The 22774-nt window shown below is 44.8% G+C and overlaps 1 protein-coding gene across 1 annotated transcript in view; it reads left to right on the top strand.

Annotated features, from left to right (window-relative positions):
* LOC147692587 (RNA-binding protein 6-like) overlaps positions 1 to 22774 on the top strand; it is a 1208024-nt gene that overhangs the window by 971673 nt on the left and 213577 nt on the right. Inside the window, exons 13-16 of the mRNA XM_086938798.1 lie at positions 6188 to 6251; positions 14284 to 14332; positions 15140 to 15228; positions 15429 to 15638. Coding sequence (XP_086794924.1) covers positions 6188 to 6251; positions 14284 to 14332; positions 15140 to 15228; positions 15429 to 15638 — 412 coding nt within the window. The remainder of the gene's footprint in view (positions 1 to 6187; positions 6252 to 14283; positions 14333 to 15139; positions 15229 to 15428; positions 15639 to 22774) is intronic.

The following is a 22774-nucleotide window of genomic DNA, read 5'->3' as shown; positions in this document are numbered from 1 at the left end:
TCACTCGTGTGTCTGAGGAAGAGAATGCTGTTGTTAATGTATGAAGCTATGGATATGAATGATGTTTTTTCATGATTACAGGTCTTGTGCGGGGACTCTTGTAATGCCTGTTGTCTTGGTTATTGTAAAAGTTCTTTTGAATTGAAATGATTTTGATCGTGTTCTGAAAAATAAATTGATTTATTCAAACTGAAAAAGTGGTTTAGAAGGGCCAGTTTGATTCTGTCTTGATCTACTTCAATTTTGTTGAATAGGTGGCAGTACTGGCAACTTGTAGTTGTTTATTGTTATAGTGGCGTGGCCTTACTGCGGAATAGCCAAAACCTCTCATTGTTATTTCCATCACAATAGCGAGGCATGTCAGTGAGTTGCAGGCACTGAGCAACTGCCCACTGTACACATGCGTCTTTGCATACAACTGGTCCTCAGATCTAAAGTAGCTTTCCTTCCCAAGATGGTGACTCCTCAACATTTGGGACAGACAATTACGCTTCACTCCTTTTACCCTCCACCTCACCAAGTAGGAAGAGAGACTACCCCAACTGAACCCTAAATGAGATATCAACTATTTCATTAGCCGCACTAAACAGATATGTGTGACAACCAGCTCTATGCTTTGTAGAGTACAAGAGTAGTAGGAAAGGCCAAGGAATCCAGAATTCTTAATCTGAATGGAGAATTCTGTGCATCAAAATGTGATAAGCCATTGCAAAGAAGGAACCACCAGACAGAGTTTAGGCACATTGCACCAGGACGAAGTGTTCAACCTCCGCATTGGCCAGGTTTGTCCCTATGGTTTACTTTTGTAGGGCGGCGACATGGCTTCCCCTCACACCTTCACCAAACATTACTGCCTGGATTGAAAAGAGAGGAGATGTGACATTTAAGCATGCTCAGAACTCCATGATTTCCTTGTTTGAGGATTCTTCAAGACAACGATCTGGGGAGGCTACTGCTTTGGAATCTATTCAACAGGTGAGGAGTCTGTAGGCAGAAGTATCCAGCAGGAGAAAAAGTTACTTAACTTTGGTAAAAATCTTTCTTGCGGATACTCTTATCTTCCTGCAGATTCCGCACCAACATCACCGGCTCCCCATTCTGGAGGATGGTCATAGGCCTCTTTAATAATGTTCCAAATGCTCTACCCTACCACAATTGATGTTATTTCCTTGTCTCTGCCTCCAAGGGCAAAGAAAAACAGATGGTGAACCGACTGACATCAGTGCGCCATGGTGGAGCTATGTGGCTCTAGTGACTTCACCACAGCATTGTTACCGGTTCTGAGATGGAGATTGTACCCTCCTACTGGTCCCTAAAGAGCTATGGAAAAGTTTCCAGATCCAGTCTTGCATCTGGGGATAGTTATTAGGTGAATAATCTGCAGTTAGATCCACCAAATAGATCATTACCAAAGGTAAGTAACTGGGCACATACATCTACAGGTCCCCTGCGGACATACTGGAGTCCTACCTGGTGTGCGCCATCTCCTCCACACGGGCGCAGATACAATTTTGGAAGACTCCGCCACTCAATGTGATGAGTCGCATCACCCTGACTAAAAAGATAGTGCTACCCAGGCGATTGTATTATTTTCAAATCTGCCGGTGTTTGACCCGGTGCAGCTGTTTAGGGAGCTGGAGGGGTTAATCAGAGGTCTAATATGGAATACAGTATTTACAACAAGGGGTGGTGAGGGACAGAGTCTCTGAATTAAGCAGAAAGCTCTCACCCAGTCAAGAGATCAGGGCTAGATCCAACACCGTTTTTTAGCTCACTGCACCATCCCAGTTTCAGAACCTGGCTGTATGCAAATTAGTCTGTTCAAGCCCTGATCTTTGGACTGGGTAAGAGTGGTCTGCTCAATTCAGACACTCTGTTCATCACCACCCCCTTTTGTAAATCGATTTTGGCCACTATAGGTGTGGCAGGGTATACTCAGACATGAGTCCCTTTCTCACTGCTCCATCAGGATTCAAGCAAGCCGGGCCGAAGAGGCTGAAATGCCAGAAACCGGTCCCCGGTAGCTTGTCTCCTTTCTGGTAAAGAATTGGCTTGGTAGTTTAGTCTGCCCTGTTCCCATGATGCACTGGGCCAGGGACAGACTGATTTGCATATAGCCAGATTCTGAGCTGGGATGGGGCAGTGAGATAAATAACGGTGATGGATCAAGCCCTGATCTTTGGACTGGGTAAGAGTGGTCTGCTCAATTCAGACACTCTGTTCATCACCACCCCCCTTTTGTAAATTAATATGGAATACAGGACGGCTCAGAATAGTACTGCAGAAACTGTATGCATCACCGGAGAGCAGGGGCTTGGCAGTTTCTCATCTAGAATTGTATTACTTAGCTGCGCAGTTGCAGTGGGTTGCAAAGTCGCTAAGCGGCAAGAACCTGGTAGATACCGCCACTGAGTCGTGTTCATGGACACAGACACAGATCTATAGCTTATTCCACCCACTGGCAAAATCTCCCCGTCCGACACAGTTACATATTGAATTGGCCCACAGATGCTACCGAAGGAGCCTACAACTTACAAAAGACACTATTCCCTATGCCCCAATACTACCACTGGTCGGTAGCCCCGAGGCAGAGACTTTGTGGCGGACGTAGCACTGACGTCTTGGACTGAGGCAGGAGTGGAGACGCTAGAAGATCTATACGCAAATGGTACCTTGTTCCCCTTTGTGACCTTGACAGCGGATACTGGCCTGTCGGTGGGTCAGTTCCTCCCACATGCAGCCATCATACGGACATTGACACTGAAATGGCGAGATTTGACAATTGAGCCACAAATACATCAGTTGCAACGCATGTAATTCACTGGCTAGTGCAGGCCCGACTTACACACGTGTTAAAACCACCACAGAGACTCCGGGCGCGATGGGCTGAAGACAGGGGTCAGCCCTGGAAAGATAAAGACTGGGAACGTGTCCTGGCCAGTGCCACACGCATACCGCGCAACTCACTTTTCAAACTCATACAAACTTTTATAATACACAGGGAATATCTCTCGCCAGACAAGATTAATAAATATTTTAACATCACCACTGCTTGCCCAAGATGCCATCTACTAGACTCTGACCTACTACACATGCTGTGGTCCTGCCCCCAACTTCACATGCTGTGGTCCTGCCCCCTACTTCACTCCTATTGGCGCACAATAATGGCAACTCTCACCAGCACCGAAGTGCCACACACATGGGAGGTTTGCATCCTGGGGTTATACAAGCGTACGAAAGCCAACAAAGTAAGCTCTAGATTCTGTGACCTAGGTTTAATCACTGCAAAACGGCTGATAACCAAGAGAGGGAAACATAAATGAGGAGTCTGAGCCTACCTGTGCCCCAGATTGCAGTGAGCAGAGTCCAGGAAGTGGTAAGGAGGCAGACTAGTGCTGTCTCTTCTCCAAAACAAAAGTTTAAAAAAAATGATTTTCCCTATCTGTGATTACTGTTTTTGCCTGTGGTTGTTACAGTTTAAAATTGTAGTTTTAACCTGCCTGTGATTGCATATTTTATCACCTGTTTTGTGTTTTAAACTTGTGGTTTTTCCTGCCCATGATTGCTTCCATTTAACGTGTTGAATTGTGAGATTTGCAGTCCAAACTCTGTAGTTATCCCTCTCATTCCTGGTGACTATTCCATTTTCCCTCCAAATTTCTCCTTTGCTCTGTGCTAAGACCTGTATGTTAAAACAGTGCACCCCCAGCCACCATTCTGTGTTCACAAGCCACTGAAACCAGCCCCTCCCCCCCCAGCAGCAGGGATATTCTTCATCAGAGGGTGCTTCTCTGAGCTGTTTAAACTGTGTTTACTAGGGACTGTGCACTTCGTTTTTTGGCCAGGAGTAAAGTTGTATTCAAACAGTATTGTTAGATTTCAAGTTAGTGAGGGCTTTACCAGCAGAAGTTAAAAGTGTGGATTGAGCCTGTCTGTCTCCTAGGAGATTCTGAACAGGAGAAGCAGTTTCCAACTCCCTGGCCAGCAAACCTTGTCTGAGGTCTCTGGGACCTTATATGGTCTGCTAGTGGTTGGTACATGTATACACTGATTGGTGGTTGTATCTGATGTTTCTATTGGATTAGGGTTAGTGTCCTCATTGGTTGGGTATTTGAGTGTTCTGATTGGTTTCTGGGTCTGTGGTTCAATTGATGGAGGGTTGGGACTAGGGCTAGGGTTAGGATTTCTATTGGAAGTAGGGACTAGGGTTTCCTGCGTTATTGGTACTAGGGAGTACTAGGGCTAGGGTTAGACCTTTAATTGGAAGTAGCGATTAGGGCTTCTGGATTTGTCGCTGGACTAGTTGTGGGACTAAGAGTAGGGTTAGGCTTTCTATTGGAAGTAGGGACTAGGGCTGCCGGTGCCATTGGCTGCTTGGTCTTGGGACTACTGGTATGGCTAGGGCCTCTTGGACGCAGAGATCAGGTTTTTTTTTAACTGATTGGGTGCATGGACTAGGGCTAAGATTGGCTGTAAGGTCCTGGTCTCCTATTGGTTCTAGATTTTTAAGACTAGTGTTGTGATTGGATAGTGTAGGGCTAGGGTTCATATTGGCTGAAGGGGTCCCCTGATTACGAGGGCTATAAAAGGCCAGGGTTAGGGCGTCCCAGCCAAGGGCAGAGAGGGCAAGGGCAGAAATGCCCAATATACATACCTCCTTTATTCATCTACATACTTTCAATGTACTTATGGATCTATATATTTATCACTTACTTCTAATTTAGCATTTCCAATGCACTCGCCTATTTCTCAACCTATACTTTGCTCCATATATCTTCTAGCCCAACCTTCTGACTCATCTCAAACTTCTTTCTACTACTTTCCCATGCACTACCCTATCTCTCATCCTATATATCTATCAATATATTCTCTACATCCATTCTCTCATTTATCCCAAATCCCATACCACTACTATGATCCCCAAGATAACCCTTTCTAGACTCTCCTACTCTACCCCTCCTTGCATCATCCGACACCTCTTTTACTATAACGATCCCCCAGAACAAACCTTCCTAAACTCTCCCCTCTTTTCAACCCCTCCCAACCCTTCTCAATCCAAATAATTGACTAACATATCCACCACTAAAATTACTTTCATGTTTCACCATACTAATTCAACACTAATCCTGATGGGTTTCAGAGTAGCGTGCTACTTGCGCTTCAAAACCCCATCAGGGGTAGCAAGCGCTATATAAATACAAACCTCTTTCCCTTCACTATCCCGCCACCTACCCTTCTCTACCCAAATAACTGAATAAAATATCCACTACTCAAATTGCTTCATATTTTACTATACTAATTTTCAACACTAATCCTTTATGAGTTCCGGAGTGGCGTGCTACTTGCCAGAAAAGCGCTTCAAAATCCATCAGGGGTAACAACTGCTATATGAATGCAAACCCTTCTTCCCCTTTTATCCCTTCGCTATCCTTCTCACTCCAAATAACTGACTAATATCCACCACTGAAATACTTCCATATTTCACCATATTAATTCACCACTAATCCTTTATGGGCCTCCTGAATAGTGTGCTTCAACACCCCATCAGGGGTAACAAGCTCTATATAAGTACAAACCGTTTTTCCTCCTCTATCCTTCCACTATCATTCCAATTCCAAATAACTGACTAAACTATCCACCACTTAAAATGTACTTGCATGTTTCACTATACTAATTAAACACTAATCCTCTATGGGTGCCGGAGTAGCGTGCTACTCGCCGAAGAAGCGCTTTGATGCCTCGTCAGGGGTAGTAAGCGCTATATAAATGCAATTACAATACAAAACAATACAATACAGCACTGTACAACTGCAACAGTACAATCTAATCCAGTGTGATTGAACATCAGCTAGAGATGGCAGTGAGCAAGTACAAATAAGAGTTAATATAAATTTTGAAAGTAAAATGAGTTTGTATGCAGATGGACTTCATTCGCACTGTATCTTTTTCATGTGATTTTCATGAATGTCTAAAGTATACCACTCGATCTGTTCATAGTAATTTATGTTTCATGCTGTTTGTACTATGCTATCAAAGGCTAATGTGTAGATGAAGGACAATATTGGTTCCAATTCAATGTCTATTTATAATAACTTTTCCTTTACGGTTCTTTTGTATTTTTTCTTTTGTTTTTGTAGGCAGCCTGTTTCTTTACGGTTCTTATGTATTCTTTCTTTTGTTTTTGAAGGCAACCTGTTTGGTTGAGTCCTGGATTTGCAACACAAACAGCTAAGAGATCAATCTACCTCAAGGTATGGTATGAAAAGCAACAGTGGAAGTAAGGAAAGTGATGCAGATTATGTATGCATGCAGGTGGAAACAACCTAATATTGTAATATAAAGAAATTACAGGCGGAAGGTGGAAACTTGAGAGCTAGAGCAAGCCTTGGCAAGATAGTTAAATCTGTTTATGTATGTACTTGGGTGCCATGTGTTTTATGCATTGTGTTGTGGGTAAACAATATTAGAGAAACATGGTGAATCTTTATGACCTATTGCATTTTGAAAGCAAAATGTGGTGCCTCTGAAAGGATGTGAGAATGTGTTGTTTATGCTGAGTTTTGGAAGTAATGGAACAGAGGACACTTTTCTGTGGGAAGTGGGCATAACCTGTCACAGAGTTCTTAAGGTTGCCATTACCAAGATGGCCAACTCGGAAAAGTCTTGTTGTCTTCAGATTAGGCCACCTTAGGGGTGGGCCTATGAGGCGTGTTACACACATAACGTCACTAGCCATACCATGGCCAGTAGCTGCTGTTTTTTTAGCAATTGTAGTAACCCCAGCAAAAACAGTACAGAGCTTCTCCTTCTGAATGTGTATAAATGGCTTGATACTTATTTGGCTTGTCAAAAAGTTTAGAATATCCAAGCAATATTTTTGGCCAATTGTTCATTCATAGCACAATGGGTATGTTTGTGCATTATCATAGACTGGTTCCAGGCTGATCCAAGAATACTTAAAGTTCATTGCTATGTTTTTTATCTGTATTTATTTTTTAGCATATCACCATGTCCATTGTACGTTATATCATGTCTACATTTGTATCACACATATTGAGTAGCCTAGTCTTCCCCCACAGAGCACAATTGGAAAATCTTTTAACTGCCGCTGATTCCACACACATTACGGGGTTTCCCTCCACCGAAACACCCGTCTTGCCTTGGTTGTTCAGTTGAGAGTCCATGTGAGTAAGGTTAGGCTGCTACTTAGGAAGCGGGTTTCTTCCTTGCCTGTCCGTAATAAATGCTCCAGCTGACCCACACCTTCTCGAATTTCCTTTGGAAACCTCCCTCTCATACACCACACATTCAGACATTCAGCCTCCATACACATATTCATCCCTGTTTCCCACATATGTTAGGTCAGGCCACATTTGCTATTTCACCCACAGTCTTTCAGTATGCCTTTTAGCTATTCTAAACTCCAATGTGCCAAACAGCACCTTAGCCCTGAGGAGGCCCTTGTTGTTTCTAACCAACAGGTATATCAATCTCCAAGATTGCCTCCAAATCCATAATTATCTCCCTTCGATATACACTTATATTGGGGCACTACCAGACCACGTGTTAGAACGTGCATGCAGTCACATTGCATTTGTTGCACATGGGAGACTGTGTTCATCCCATTTTGTAGTCTGCTTCTGTTATATCAGTAGATTCTTAAACAGTGCTTCTCTCTGTAGAATTATTCCCGTTAATGAAATTTACAGCGACAAACAGTGACTTGGAAGTCAGTACATGCTGTTCGTCCTATGCTGCTACTGGCTGGATTCAGACTCACGTCTAGACAGACATGTGGTCCAGACCTTGCTATATTACTTGTTGAGCTTATTGCCTTGTATATATTTTTCTTTGTCTTTTCTTGCGTTTTTATTCCCGGTTTGGTTACACCTCCGAACCTGGTTGAAGAGGAGATATCTTTGCTGTTATGTTAGATCATTAATGATGTTGGCGAAGGAAGGGTCACTGCTCGTCTTAGTTCTTTATCATAGACGTCAGAAAATCTAAAATATCCAGGGTGTGGTTTATAAGAATAGTTAAAATCTTCCTCAAAAGCAACTGTAAAACCCGAAAGCTAATTGAAACTGTACGGTATTGTGGCGTTTGTTAGCAGACAACTACCATAATGTCACAATATCAAAATGAATCTTTAAAGAGCCTGCTATCAAACTAAACCCCGCTTCTTGTTTCATCCTCCTTTTTAGGTCTCGCCTGTTGTCGATGCGCATGCGCATCGAGCAAAGCGAGACTATTGCGAGTTATCCACTCTTTATCCACACTGCAAGGAATCGTGGCGATTCCTTGCAGTGCACGATAAATTTAAGGTCAATGCGCATGCGCATTGAGCTTATGCGCATGCGCATTGACCTTAAAAGTCACGGGCGCGTGCACGTCCGTCTTTGTTTACCCCTCCGCCCCCTCCCGCCGTGTCGCATTTCTCCTCCCCCTCCCCTCTCTTCCTTTCGTCTTCCTGCCGTGTCGCACCTCTCCCCTCTCCGCCCCCTCCCCTGCCCGCCCCCTCCCGCCGTGTCGCATTTCTCCTCCCCCTCCCCTCTCTTCCTTGCGTCTTCCGGTGATTCTGTATGCAAACATAGGCTCAATGAAGAAATACCCCCATGAGCTGGCACGGAAGGTGAGGGCGCCTGTGATCAGACACTGCGGGGTAAAAATCATGGGTTGAAAGTTTCCCGTCTCTTAGTAGGTTAGCTAAACTTTTGTTATCAATGGGCGGCTGTTTTTAAGACTTGCCGTCATCTTACTTACATGCTGGAGGCTGCACTCGCAACCGGGTATTACCTTCTTGTGGCTCTCAGGAACGTATTGTGAGCATTCGTAGCCCGATCAGACACTGCGGGGTAAAAATCATGGGTTGAAAGTTTCCCGTCTCTTAGTAGGTTAGCTAAACTTTTGTTATCAATGGGCGGCTGTTTTTAAGACTTGCCGTCATCTTACTTACATGCTGGAGGCTGCACTCGCAACCGGGTATTACCTTCTTGTGGCTCTCAGGAACGTATTGTGAGCATTCGTAGCCCGTCTTTTAACTTGCTTGCTAATCCGAAAAATGCGCTAAACACTGGGAAAGCGCCGGAGACTAGAACGAGAACTTTCCAAAATGACTTACATGTGCCTGTCTATAATCTCAAAAGACAGCACTTCCTGGTTAATATGTGATCAGCATTTTTTCTAATGACAGTATGGTAGCTTCTATGGTCCATTTCTTGTGAAAAAATGCTGTATCATGAAAATGAGCCAATGTTAAAAAAGGTTGTTGGGAAAGGCTTACAAAAAAAGTGAAAAATTGTTTTTCTTGAAAACAACGGCGTATTTAGAAAAATGTGTTTAAAAATGGTTTATTTAAAAAAAATTCAAATGGTGTAGTAAAACGGTTTTTTTTTAGACAGGGGATCAGTCTCAACTTGATCGGGATGTGGTTCTAAACTTTAAGTTCACTAGGTTACCGCCCCCTCCCCTGCCCGCCCCCTCCCGCCGTGTCGCATTTCTCCTCCCCCTCCCCTCTCTTCCTTGTTGATGTATATCTTTCTTTGATATGGGACTAGTGAGACATCTAAAGTTCTCTCTAGGCCAGGCCTTAAAATAGATCACAGTGCAACATTAAATACACAGCATTCTTTAGAAAGAAAATTTTACTTACGGAACAGCTCTATTCAAAGAACTAGTCATCAAACATTAATGTTTTTTTATATTATTATTAAATTGAAACAAATAAGCAGCATCTTATTAAGACTGTCGTTTCAACCTCTGAGTTAAGGCAAGCACTATCTAGTCCAGTCCACTGGGAAGCGCAGTTCAGTTTGCAGAGACCATTGGGCTTTCATAGCGACCTACGGTTGGGAGTGTTTGTGCCCTGGAGCGGTAAGGAATTCAACACGAGCACAAAGAGTGCACTCCGCCCTATTGCAGCCTCCCTCCTCATATCGCTCCTTTATCTGTTCTCTTTATGCTAATCCTCTTTTCTCTTTTCTCTTCCCATTTCTTTTTTTCTTTCCTTCTTTCCTTGAAACTTCCCTTTCCCTTGGCATCCTCACTCTTGCTCTCCACACATTCTCCTCAACTCTTGCCTTTACTTGCACGCTTGCAACCACCGCTCTTCTAAATTGTTCACCCCCACCCCATGGCTCCACCCAGTGCGTGCCCTGGCTGCCATATTGCCAGCTGTCTCCGACTGTCCACCTATGCCTGACCCCTGATTGGTGGGCTGCTCCCTGGTGCTTGGAAACACTCTGGCTCCCCTCTTCTTCCCTCCTCCTGTTGCTTGTCCACCCCGGTGTTCGTCGTCTCCATGCCTTCCATCCATCCCTCAGTGTGGCTCAAATGTCTACTCCGGGGCTTAACCCCCTTCCTCAACCTCCAATCCTGGCTGGCTTCCCACTGGACCCCCCCCCTCCCCCATGTTGCTCGGCTACCCCCAGGGCCCCCTGCATGTTGGACTCCACACTCTAGGTGCCCCCCCTACCCCTTTAATTTAGGCCCCCCTGGCTTATTTGCTTCCATTATTCCACTCAATCCAAGCACCTCATGAGTACACTGTGCCACACTCCTTGAAGATATGTTCCCAATTCTTGCCTAGGACACAATGTACTTTAATAGAGAGTTATCCAAAACTTATTTCTAGAAAATAATCATAATTTATTTCAGAATTGTACCTCATGTACACCAGGCCCTTAGGGCACTGTAGTGGTGAACAGGGGATGTGCGGTATTAAACTAAATGTCATCATTGCCAATGGGCCATAGAGCAGTGACAAGCGGCAGGTAAAGGAGGGCCACACACAATGCGAGTCTACCCTGAATGGCAGCTATGGGAGTGAATCCATTCCCGCTGAAAATTCTGAAATGTACAATAATTAAAGATATACGATGCAAGCAGGAACCTAATGAGCTGCAATTAGCAGCTTGACCTTAAATTCTCTTAGCTGAGAGTTAAAACCCTTTTCTGAAACTAAGCATTTAGCTGTTAAAGCGGCCCTATGAATTGACTGTAATCACTCTCTGTGCTCTGACCCAGAAGTAAAAAAAATCCCGATTCTGAAGGAACTTTCCTTTCATACCACATTGGAGTTATGATCACGTTTCTTCCCATTTTAAAGCGATAGTCCTACACATGTGGATAACATAAAGCTTTCACGTTTTCACGTTCAAGGATTGAGGTCCTGGCCTTGTTAAAAAAAAAAAATGGTCTCTTGGGTAGTGGTCCGCTTTCTGTCGTTTTTATTTTCAAAGAAATATGATTTCCCACCCACTGATTTTTATCCAGGTAGGATCCATAAAGAGCTGCCCGCTGGTATTTAACAACGCCCTTATCGATCCCATTGTATAGGATCCATTCTTTCTGTTCTAAAGCAAGCGGCAATCTCTCTGCTTGGGATACCATACTTCTCTGTATAGGACTCTGTCTGAGCCTCAAAAGTAACAAGTGTGTCATTTACAGCAACAATGCGGTCATATCTCAGCTATCACAGTGCATTTCATTTGGTACTACCAAACTCTTTCTTCCAACATCTTCAGATAGCATACCATGTTGTTGGAACCCTCACATTAACTAGGTCTGCCCATTGCTAGGTATTGTATTCGAGCTTCCGGTTTTTCTTTGGTGCAATAATGGGAATGCACCCCCTCCTCTGACCCACATTTGCCTGCCATTCCACCAGCGCAGCGGGTGTAAGCTTGTGGTTCCTAGATCCTGCTGTACAGTTGATCATTTTTTCTCCTTTCCGTCATCTTTGTAGAGCTGGCTTCCTCTTAATGAATCTCATCTAAGACCACATGATCTTTAAAACATTAAGTGTTTTATTTCTCCTTTTTTAGGTGTAATTTACCTGTGTCACCAGCATTTTTATTCTATATTTGTCTGTTTTGTTATGGACCAAGATATCTCTGGCTGCATCATTTCATTTATTAGTCAGAAACTCCCACCCACCCACTCACTCTCACCCACCCACCCACTCCACCCACCCACTCTCACCCACCCACTCTCACCCACCCACTCTCACCCACCCACTCTCACCCACTCACTCTCACCCACTCACTCTCACCCACTCACTCTCACCCACTCACTCTCACCCACTCACTCTCACCCCCTCACTCTCACCCACCCCCTCACTCTCACCCACCCCCTCACTCTCACCCACCCCCTCACTCTCACCCACCCACCCCCTCACTCTCACCCACCCACCCACTCACTCTCACCCACCCACCCACTCACTCTCACCCACCCACTCTCACCCACCCACTCTCACCCACCCACCCACTCTCACCCACCCACTCTCACCCACCCACTCACTCTTACCCACGCACTCACTCTCACCCACGCACTCACTCTCACCCACGTACTCACTCTCACCCACCCACTCACTCTCACCCACTCGCTCACTCTCACCGACCCACTCACTCTCACCCACTCGCTCACTCTCACCGACCCACTCACTCTCACCCACCCACTCACTCTCACTCACCCTCACCCTCACTCACCCTCACCCTCACTCACCCTCACCCACCCTCAACCCCTCACCCTCACTCACCCTCACTCACCCTCACTCACCCTCAACCCCTCACCCTCACTCACCCTCAACCCCTCACCCTCACTCACCCTCAACCCCTCACCCTCACTCACCCTCACTCACCCTCAACCCCTCACCCCCTCACCCTCACTCACCCTCAACCCCTCACCCTCAACCCCTCACTCACCCTCACCCTCAACCCCTCAGCCTCACCCTCACTCACCCTCAACCCCTCACCCTCACTCACCCTCAACCTCATGCTAAAGATTTACAAAAAAAACCCATAAACAATTCTAAAAGCACTAACTCTAATGCTGCGAGACCTATTGCATTTCTAATGCTTGTTAAACAGAGTATTTGATGACGATACCCATGATGAAGATTTAGGATTAGAAGTAACTTTTTCTTATAGAACAGTTCTCTAGTAAAGCTGTTAGTGATGAGTAAACGAAAATGTGGAAGGAGTGTTTAAAGATGGTGGTTTTCATTACAGTTTTCAGTTTTTAACGTCTTTATTTCGAATTTTCTTCATAAAAGACATACATATATACAAACATAGTAATATAAACGATATAACAGAATCATAAACATTTTTAAACAGACTAGAAAAAGATAAAGTAATTGTTTAAAAAACTCAATTAAATATGCATATAAAGACGTCTATAAAAGGTTTTTAACCCTTTCGCTGCTGATGACGAGCTCAGCTCGTCATCACCCACGGGTGTCGTGTGCTGATGACGAGCTGAGCTCGTCATGAATAATGGCATCAATGATTTTCCAGCACAGGGCAAAAATCCCCGCAGCAGCCATGTGGTTAAAACATTTAAGTATAAAAAAGACAGATCATCAATACTGGCCAAAATATAGTAAGCTAACAAACTGTTTAGATTTTTCAGGTCAAAGTGGTACGAACTGACCTAGTTCTAAGTTTTCATTACTTGACGTATTTAGTTGAGGAAGGAGGGCTTTTGGAAGAATGCGGCTGCTTAATTTTAGACATTTTGTGGGCCATTAATGGTTTGCCTTGGAGCGCACTGAGAAAATAAGGTTGTTAAGAAGTGCCTGCCGACTTCGCTGTGATTTGATTGAGCCACTTATGGCTTAGGCTTCTGGAGATCTTAGGGAACTACGTCAAAATGTTTGGCTCCGTTTATTCCCCTAATTTAAAGCACTTGAACAGGAGAAATGTTTAAGAGGGTTATTTTGGATGTTAAGAATCCTTTTATCTTGCTGAAAAATCTTATGTGCTTTATGGTGCGCTGTTCATATTTTTTCGCTATATGGCTTAATGCCTGACAGGCATATAGACCTGCTTCCTTCCCATAGCAAGCTTCTTCCAAGAACCCCCATTACTTTCACACTCGTGCTGTCTTACCTTATCTCTTGATACCTCACGCTCAAATGTACTCTGTTCTCATTACAACCCTTTTTCCGGAATTCATTTTTCTTGGTTGTTCTCTGATTTCAGAATTCCCTCTGCTCTGACTGATTTAATCGCACTTGTATACCGTTCACTCTGGACACCACTCTTAATTTGCCCCTCCGCTGCCCTGATTTTCACGTTCTCCGCATGTGGTAATCTAAAGATTCAGCCGAGGCTAAGATACATGTGGATTTTAGAAATCATCTTATTATAAACGTACTTTCAGTTTTGAAACCCGTTTTTAAATGTCAAGAGGAATGTCGGACTTGGCTACGGACTGTTATTTGTTCTTGACTATGTCCTTCAAACTTCGCCCATTGATTTGTCCATGTGTTTTTTACAGAGGAGGAGTGCAGGAGGATCGAAAGGTGCTGGAGAAAGTGATGAGAATGGTGAGTACATTTTTTGTATTGTTTGGTGAGTGTCTTGAGAGCAGAAACTTATTGTCGTGTGTGACTTTCATAGAGAACCTTCTGCTTGAATAACAGTTTCTGAATCTGGTTAGTACCTGCTTACTGTCTCACCTATATTCTTACCTCCCATGGGTCTCCCCAGACCCAAGGGAGGTGGTAGGACATGGGCAGAGCTGTATCTCTGCCAGCAGCCATCTTTTCTTTCAGCTCTGGGTCTTCAGAAATATGCAGCTGACAGCAATATTCCAGGATGTGCTGATGCATTTCTTAGATAGTCACTATCAGTGCGGCTGCAGCTTTAGAGACGATGGGAAAGCATAGAGAATGGTGGGATGGGTAGCAGAACACCAGGTAGTTTAAAATATTTGGATGGTGTAGGTAGGACATCGCTGGTGGTCGTGAGGTGAGTGGCAGGACACCGGGTAATTTGAAATATTGGTATGGGGAGGACAGTGCTACGGAAGGTGGGATGGGTGGCACGATAGCAGGTACGTTTAAAGATTCTGTTGAGGGAGGGGAATGTAATGCTAAGGGCGGCGGGGGACAAAACGGCAGGCAGCAAATGTTTTAATGGTTGGGAAGGAGAGTTTTTTTATCAGGGTGTCTCTCCTTTTCTATTGTTATTTCTTGTGGGACTAAACAGTAACATCGACTAACACATTTGGACTGGCATTTAAGGAGTGATGGTGTCTTGATCTTTTATTAATCCTGTTAGTAGTATTATCAACCATATGTAGGTAACATTTGTGTCCTTACTGATAGATTTTCTTTGCTCTGTTTTTTCAGAAACGGATGATTCTAGTTTCATCTATGATCCAGATACTGGATTATATATTGATCCACTTTCTGGTGTGTGCTACGACCCAGACACACAGGTGAGGCTCCCTTTCTGTCTCCATCATCTTTCTACCCTACCGTTCTGTCTTTTTTTCTTTTTCTCCACTCTTATATTCTTCCTATAAATGTGTTATATTTTACTTTTGCACTTAGTTTTCATATTCTGTTGCAATTCCAGAATGTGTACCCAGGTAAATAAGGACCTTATTCTGAGCATATTCCAAATTTTACTTTACAGGTAGAATTTCCTGTGGGGGAGAAGCCAGATCCTTCCAAGGCCAGTGAGAAATGGAGGGACACGCGAGGAGAGACAGGAGGCTCTCTTCGGACTGCAGAGAGGAAACGACATAGAAGCCAGGAAGGTTCAAAGAGAAGAGTAGAGCCCTCTGACTCAGAGAAGACCAGAGACAGGAGGAGAGAGAGAGTCCGAAGTCCACCACTGTCTAGGGTATGTTTACTCTTGAATGATTGTATAACAGGTCCAACACAATAGGCCTGTCAAAAATGTATTATTTCCATATTTCTATACCCGTGAAGCAAATTATTTACAATTCAGCTCCCAATCCCATGTACACAAGCCACACCACCGTTATTACCGGCTTAAAAGCAGTTTTTTCCAGTATTAGGGGTGTCTTTCATAGATTCACATGCTTGAATATTCCCCCTCGTCGAAGTGGGAGTCCCACGGTAAATAAAATAGCAATAATGCTAAATATAAATATATACATATATAAAAACATGATAAAAGAAGAGGAAATACAATTGAAATCCTCCAAAAAAACGACTCCTACATAGGAATGCATGGTAAAGAGAAAAATTACTTGTAACACATCAGTGTCATTATGTTGGTCCAAAATACAGCCAATCAGGCGCCAGCACCCTCTAGAACCTTCTCCTCAGAAGCTCAAGCCCTCAGATTTTCTACTGCACGTCGTGTGAAGGGAGTCTCCCTGAGCTCTGCTCAGTTTTTCACCTCAAATCTTCTACTTCCAGTTTTTCTCAACATGTCAAGTAAGAAGTCTTTATTCAGACCTTGCTCTTCTTGTGGGAAGCTGCACCTTTTTGAGAAGGACCCCCACCAGAAGGGTATCTATTGTTTATACCCTGATCATGAGGCTGGCAGCTGCAAGTTCTGTAGAACTTTTTCTACTAAGACTCTCAAGGACAGAGAAGGCCGTCTTCTCCTTTGGCTTCAACGTCTAAAGGACAAAGATTCTGCCCTTCAGATGCAGAAACATATTTTCATTCTGGTTATTCTTCAGCAGCCTCTAAGCGTGGTAGTGTACAGGATTTTCCATCTCCTTTCCTCAAAAAGAAGAAATTAGCCCTGCCTCTGGCTTCTGTGGTGTCTTCTGCCACTCCTACTACCACTACGCCCACAAGACCTGGCTCTCAGGCGTTTTCTGCTGCTTCTCGGGTTGTTTCCACACCTCTTAAAGTTCCGTCATCGACGGCAGCATCTACGAGCGTTCCGACGACGAGAACCGCATTGTCTGCATCTTCGACGACGACGCTGACGACAGCATCAGCTTTCACTTCGTCGACGACGGTCTCGACGACAGCATCCACGTCGACAAGAGTTTCTTTGCCTCCAAGCCTGTCCCATCGACGATTCCCATCACCTCGTCGACGAAGAAGAAAGAATCCTCGTCGACGAAAGTCTCAAAGAAATCTTCATCGTCGTCGACGACTCCGTCGACCAAGGTCTCGTCGACGAAGACTGTCGACCAAAGCCCCGTCGACGAGGACTCCGTCTACGGAGGTTCTGCCTGCGTCGACGACTTCACCGTTGACGACTTCGTCTACAATAGATCGCCCGTCGACGGTGACCCTGACGACGACTCCGTCGACGGCTACACCGTCGACGATGTCTTCTTCAAAATTATCTTCGTCGACAGCCAAATCAGCTCCGTCGACGGCACCGTCGACGGTGGCACCGGCTTCCTTTGCCTCATTGCCGTTAGTGCCTTTGAAGACTTCAAGATCCTCTGCTCATTCTTCCCATCGTCGCAATAAGGCTCCGTGCCAGCAGATCTCTGATCCAGAGCCGCAACCACCTTCTCTGAAAATGAAGGTGACACTTTTGGGGCGGCACATAGTCCCTCTGATTGGATTATCAAATTTCAGGACTCTGACACTGACGAAGATGGCGGAGACCAAGAGTCCCAAGCTGAGGAACAGTTGGTCCATGTGCCTATGGCTACGATACCATTAACCTTGATCTCAAATCTCCAACATATGCTGGATGATTAAAACCGCCGTTTCCCAGCAACGCCGCAAGGTACTCCTGTACCATCTCCTGCTCCCGTTGCACTGCCTCCACCGTCTTTTCCGCCTACGTTAGCACTCACAACTTGAGGGTAAGCTTCGTTAGGCTCCTTCCTTGCTTGAAGAAATTTAGAAAGGCTTCAAATTAATAATTGAATGTCTCTCAATGTGACTGATGTCCTTTAAGATGGCATTGTGTTGTGCAGTGATGTGGGTTTTCTTTGCTTAAAAAAACCACTTGTTTATTTCAGCCTGCACAGGACAAATTTCTGGGCGTAGAAAATATTAATTTCACTTTTGGAAAGATCAAGTTCATAACTTCAGTTAAATGAATGGGGGCCTTTTAACAAAGAAGCTTCCATCATTTAGCCTTGTTTGGGATAAGTATAATCCCTGTCAGTCAAAGAGTCCAAATTGTCAACCCTAAAGGCAGGAAGCCTGCCAATTGTTTTATAGTTCCAGATGCCACTCTGATATGGTCTGCTTCTAGAATGAAATGCATTTGAGTCATCACCTTGCTGCTGAATCATGTCTAACGTTTAGACACCAAACTCGGATACAAAACCTAACTGTCACAACTGAACCTGACACGGTAACTATCTTGTATGATGAGTCTATATTTGATACAAACTTCAAGGTATTCTGCTCAAACTATGAACAACCGGGGCATAAATACAGTCTGCAATGCTCAGTGGCTCAATAGTTAAAAAGAGCTCCAAGAAAGAGGTCATCAGTTGATCATTTATTTCAGTTGACACAGTAATCCATGAGCTGTTAGGCGATTATGTGAAATTGTTATAGGTTAATTAGAAAGAGATAGAACTGTGATTAAAGTGTGAGAGAATCTGTTTTTTAAAAGGAGTGTCTGCATTGTAGAATCTTAACTGAAAGTCAAGAATATTCCACTTGCATGCATGGACCTCAGAATACTTCCTTTTTGTAATGTAAAATCACCATGCATATCTTGAATTGGATTTAATAGCTATCTTTTTCAAAACTGCAGGATCAACCTTATAGAGTAAACAGACCAGTTATTTCTGATTTCTTCTAATTATTTCCCCTATGGCAATAACCATATTTAGTAATACCAAAGGAAGGCAACACTGGAGTATCTAGGGAAAGCTGGTCAAATGTTAGATTTGATCTTAAAAACACCTATATGGCAGAGAGAAATACGAACAAAACGTCCCTTTGTAGGTGTAAATTGAAAAGAGTTAAAAAAACATGCACTGTTCCTCTATCTTATCTTGATAGACAATGTCTAGGTATAATTATATAGCTGTATTGTTTTGTATGAAGTTTTACATTGGCTCCTGCCTGGATCATATGGCGGAGACGTAAATAAAAGTGGGATTGCGGAGTGTCTTTTGGTCCAACCAGAGTTACTTTGTTTTGGGGCTTTACTAACAATATCTTGGTACTATAAAAATCACCTAATCCACCTCCTTGTTTGTGGGGACCCTGGAGCACATTTAAAACATAATATATATATTATTTTTTTTAACTGATAAAACCATAGGTTTCAGGGTCATTATAGTTAGAAATTAGCATTTAAAAAACCTTAAAAATTAACTGAAAAAACCATAGGTTTCAGGGACGTTCTAGTTAGTTGGACATTTCACTCGTACAAAACCAGAGAAATTCGGCCGTTATAGTTAGTTGAGCTACCGATAACTAGCGACCCCGCAATGCACTGCTGATGACATCACATATTACATCATTCATGACATGGTCAGCGACATCACTGATGACATCACTGATAACATCATCCACGTGATAATCTGATGGACCTCCTCACACCATAATATAACCTTTGGTACACCCACACTAAATGAATATATATTATTTGATTTCACTGAAAAATCCATAGGTTTCAGGGACTTTATCGTTGGCTGGACATTTTACTCGTACAAAACCAGAGAAATTCAGCCGTTAACCGAATATAAAATCCAAAGCAGAGTATGCTATGGCAGGGCGGGAGCCGCACAGCTGCTGTCCTGCCATAGCAAATAGCAATGTCCCGGGGGTGGGCACCCCGGGACATGACAATGGCTGTTGTTGAGAAAGGGCGTTTGGGTGCACATGACCCAGGAGAGGGCTTGGGAGGACCTCCAAGGTTAGTTGAATAGTTGTAAGTGTTCACATAGAAGGGGCCTAATGCGTGCTCCTTCATGAGTTCATTGGCCAGTGGTAGATGGAGGCAGGCTACACATTCTTGTGAAGTTACTTGCAAACTGCTGAAATTGTGAGGTAAAATCTTGAGAAAGGCCCAGTGCACTTGCACTTGTAGTGTACAGTGGTATTAGCAGAGATTTATACAAATTAAAGCGAATTGCACCGCCTAGATTGCCACCCGTCGATGCACTTTATTTGCTTTGAGATGGAAGCAATGAGTTAGGATAGTGGGGTGGTAACACTGTCTATACTTCGATTCCCAGTGTAGAAAAAGTGTCCTTGAGCTGCCTAACGGAGTAAGCCATGTCTGTAATTTGCCACTGTGTGATCGTTATGGTCCACGTGCTCAGTAGAGTTCTTATAGTCCTCACAGGGGAGGAAGGATGAATATTAGTGGCAGTGGACTTTTGAGGATCTCTATGAGGGTGCTCTGCGAGACTGATGGAGAGTGAGAACAGGTACAGAATCGCAGGATCAGGCAGTTCTGGTAGATTAGCTGCCAGCTCTGCTAGAGATCCGGGCCGAAAAGGTGTTGCGATTTCCCTCCTCACAGAGAGTTAGTGATAGAGCCAGCTATGGTAATGCCTGAATTTGCAGAATGGCTATTGTTGGTGTGAGCGATACCTGTTGGTAAATCGGGTGCACCTGAAGGAGGTGCCCATACTAGACAAATGTGCTGATGTGGCTGAATTTGAGACTCTCCCACCTCTTCACTGTCCTCTTTATAGACTGCCATTTGAGCTGAGTTACGATTAAACAGAGGGTAAATTTTAATATCTCTAGAAAGCTGCTTGTCTGGAGACCATAGAATAGTTGTCAAGCTGGCTCAATGGTCATTGCCAGGGCCAACCTGTGGGACAGGGAAGAGGCAAGGGGCAGCTGGCGCTACACTTGTGCCTTGCCTTTCAAAGCCTTTTCTGTTCACTTTTCCTTTGGGGCCCCACTGTATCCGTTAATTCAGACAAAGGGTCGTTATTAATAAATCGTGGGTTGATAGAGACCGCACGGGAGGCTCCCCCTCTGGGAGTTGTGGTGCCTGGCGACTCAGTTTCAGGTAATAGTGGTTGCTCCAAGGCAGATGCCTCTACATGATCAGAATTAGGATTAGAAACGGTAAGAGAGTCACTTGCAGTCAATGAGTTGGACTTTACAAGAGACACCATGAGAAATACAGGAACCATACTGCAGCCTGTAATATCGTGTGGCTTTGCGGATTAACTTGTCTGTGAGGGGGGCACTGAGGAAATCTGATCAAGAATAGCGTCCAGCTTTTCAGATATCATAGCAATGGTGTTGCAAGTAGATGTGCAGGGACAAGTATAGTACACAGCTGGTGAATTCAACTGTACATCGGTAATCAGGTTATTCAAGGCTGTCCTAACTAGCAGTCCCTGCCACCGGTCTTCTTGTGCGACTGCCAGACTGCTCCTGCCTGAAGTCGACCTCCGGCAAGCCTGCCTAACCAGCCCGCCCAGGTTCCAGTGCCCTAAGCTAAGCCCCAAGGTTCCAGTGACCTACGCCACAGGAGCAATGCCTTGCCATTTTCCTGCTGCTCCTGAGCTGTTTTTCCCACTTCCCACCTCCTCAGCGCCCCTCCCAGGACCTACTTAATGGAGGCTGCAGCGCAGCCGAGCCTGGACCTTACACAGCCCCAGGAAAGCTGGCCCTCCTGCTACACTCCGCTACACCACAGGGGAGCTCCTGACCCTGGAGCCCGAAAATCAAAACAACTGCTGCATCTCCTCCCCACAAACAACCTAAGGACCCTTCACCTGCCACTATCGCTTCTTCTCCTGCAATACGGGACCGCCAGTCCGCACAGAATCCCGCGTCACATCCGCCCAGAAGACCAGGAACAAACCTGAACTGCTCCAATGCTTCTTGCTGCACGCACAATCCCTCTGCAAACATGCCATGAAAATCTAGGACACCATCACCCCCTCTCCCCTGACGCCACCTTCATCACGAAACATGGCTCATCCCTCCACATACCCTATCATCGCCACTGCAACACCAATCATGTACAAAATGATACACCAAGACCGCACCAGCAAGCATGGCAGAGGCATAGCCATCATTTTCAAGGAAACCATCTGATGCATTGCCGCCAATGCTGACCACACATCCCTCATGGAACACCTCAACTTCAACTATAAACTGACGCCAAGACAACGATAAGAGGCACCCTCATATACAGACCCCTGGGACCTCAACAAGCTTTCTGCAATGTCATCTCCAACCGAATTGCGTCCCCCTCCACCCCCAAGCCATCGAGTCCTATCACTATATCCTGCTCGCCAACCTCAATTTCCACATCGAGGACCCCAACAATGCCAAGTCCACTACCCTCTTGGAGAACCAGACATAGAACAGGCTATCCATAACTTCTCTGAAATGGCTCCCCAATTGCGCTGACAGTCACCCCGATGAAACTAACGAAACTACTAAACACGCTAGCTATTACTCCCCAGAGCTCGGAACTACCAAGCGCAACTGCTACCCACTCTAGAAATGTTGGCGCTCCACAAGGAACCCCTCTGATAGACCCACTCACAAAGCAGACCTCAGCAATTACCACCTGCACATCAAGGAAGCCAAGAGAGCAGCCATCACAGCCCGCATCGATACAGCAGCCAACCACACGAACAAACTATTCAAAATAGTCAAGGAATTCTCCAATCTAGCAGCAGCAGAGAACACAATCAACCTCTCCCAAGATCTCTGCGGCACCCTCTCGGACTACTTACACAGCAAGATTGCCACCATCTACAACAACTTAGACCCCCAACCCACTGCCCTCCACCTGTGTAGCCTCATCCTGCCAGTGCACATCAGCTGCATGATCTCCACATGTTCTCCACCCACTGCACAGACCACCACGACCATCATGTCATCCATCCACTCTGGGGCAACCACCGACCTCTGCTACAACCTCGGAACCAACCAAATCAGTACGGAATTCACTTGCATCATCAAAACTTTCATCACCACAGCAGCCTTTCCGGGCAGGTGGAAACACACAGATGTCAGACCCCTCCTAAAGAAACCCTCCTCCGACCCAAGCGAACTAAAACATTATCTATCGATCTCCTTGCTCCCTTACCCTGCCAAAGTACTTGTGAAGGCCATCAACAGCTCACT

Source organism: Lissotriton vulgaris, chromosome 9 (assembly GCF_964263255.1).
Source record: "Lissotriton vulgaris chromosome 9, aLisVul1.2, whole genome shotgun sequence".
Lineage (NCBI taxonomy): Eukaryota > Metazoa > Chordata > Amphibia > Caudata > Salamandridae > Lissotriton > Lissotriton vulgaris.
This window is presented reverse-complemented; position numbering and strand designations above follow the sequence as displayed.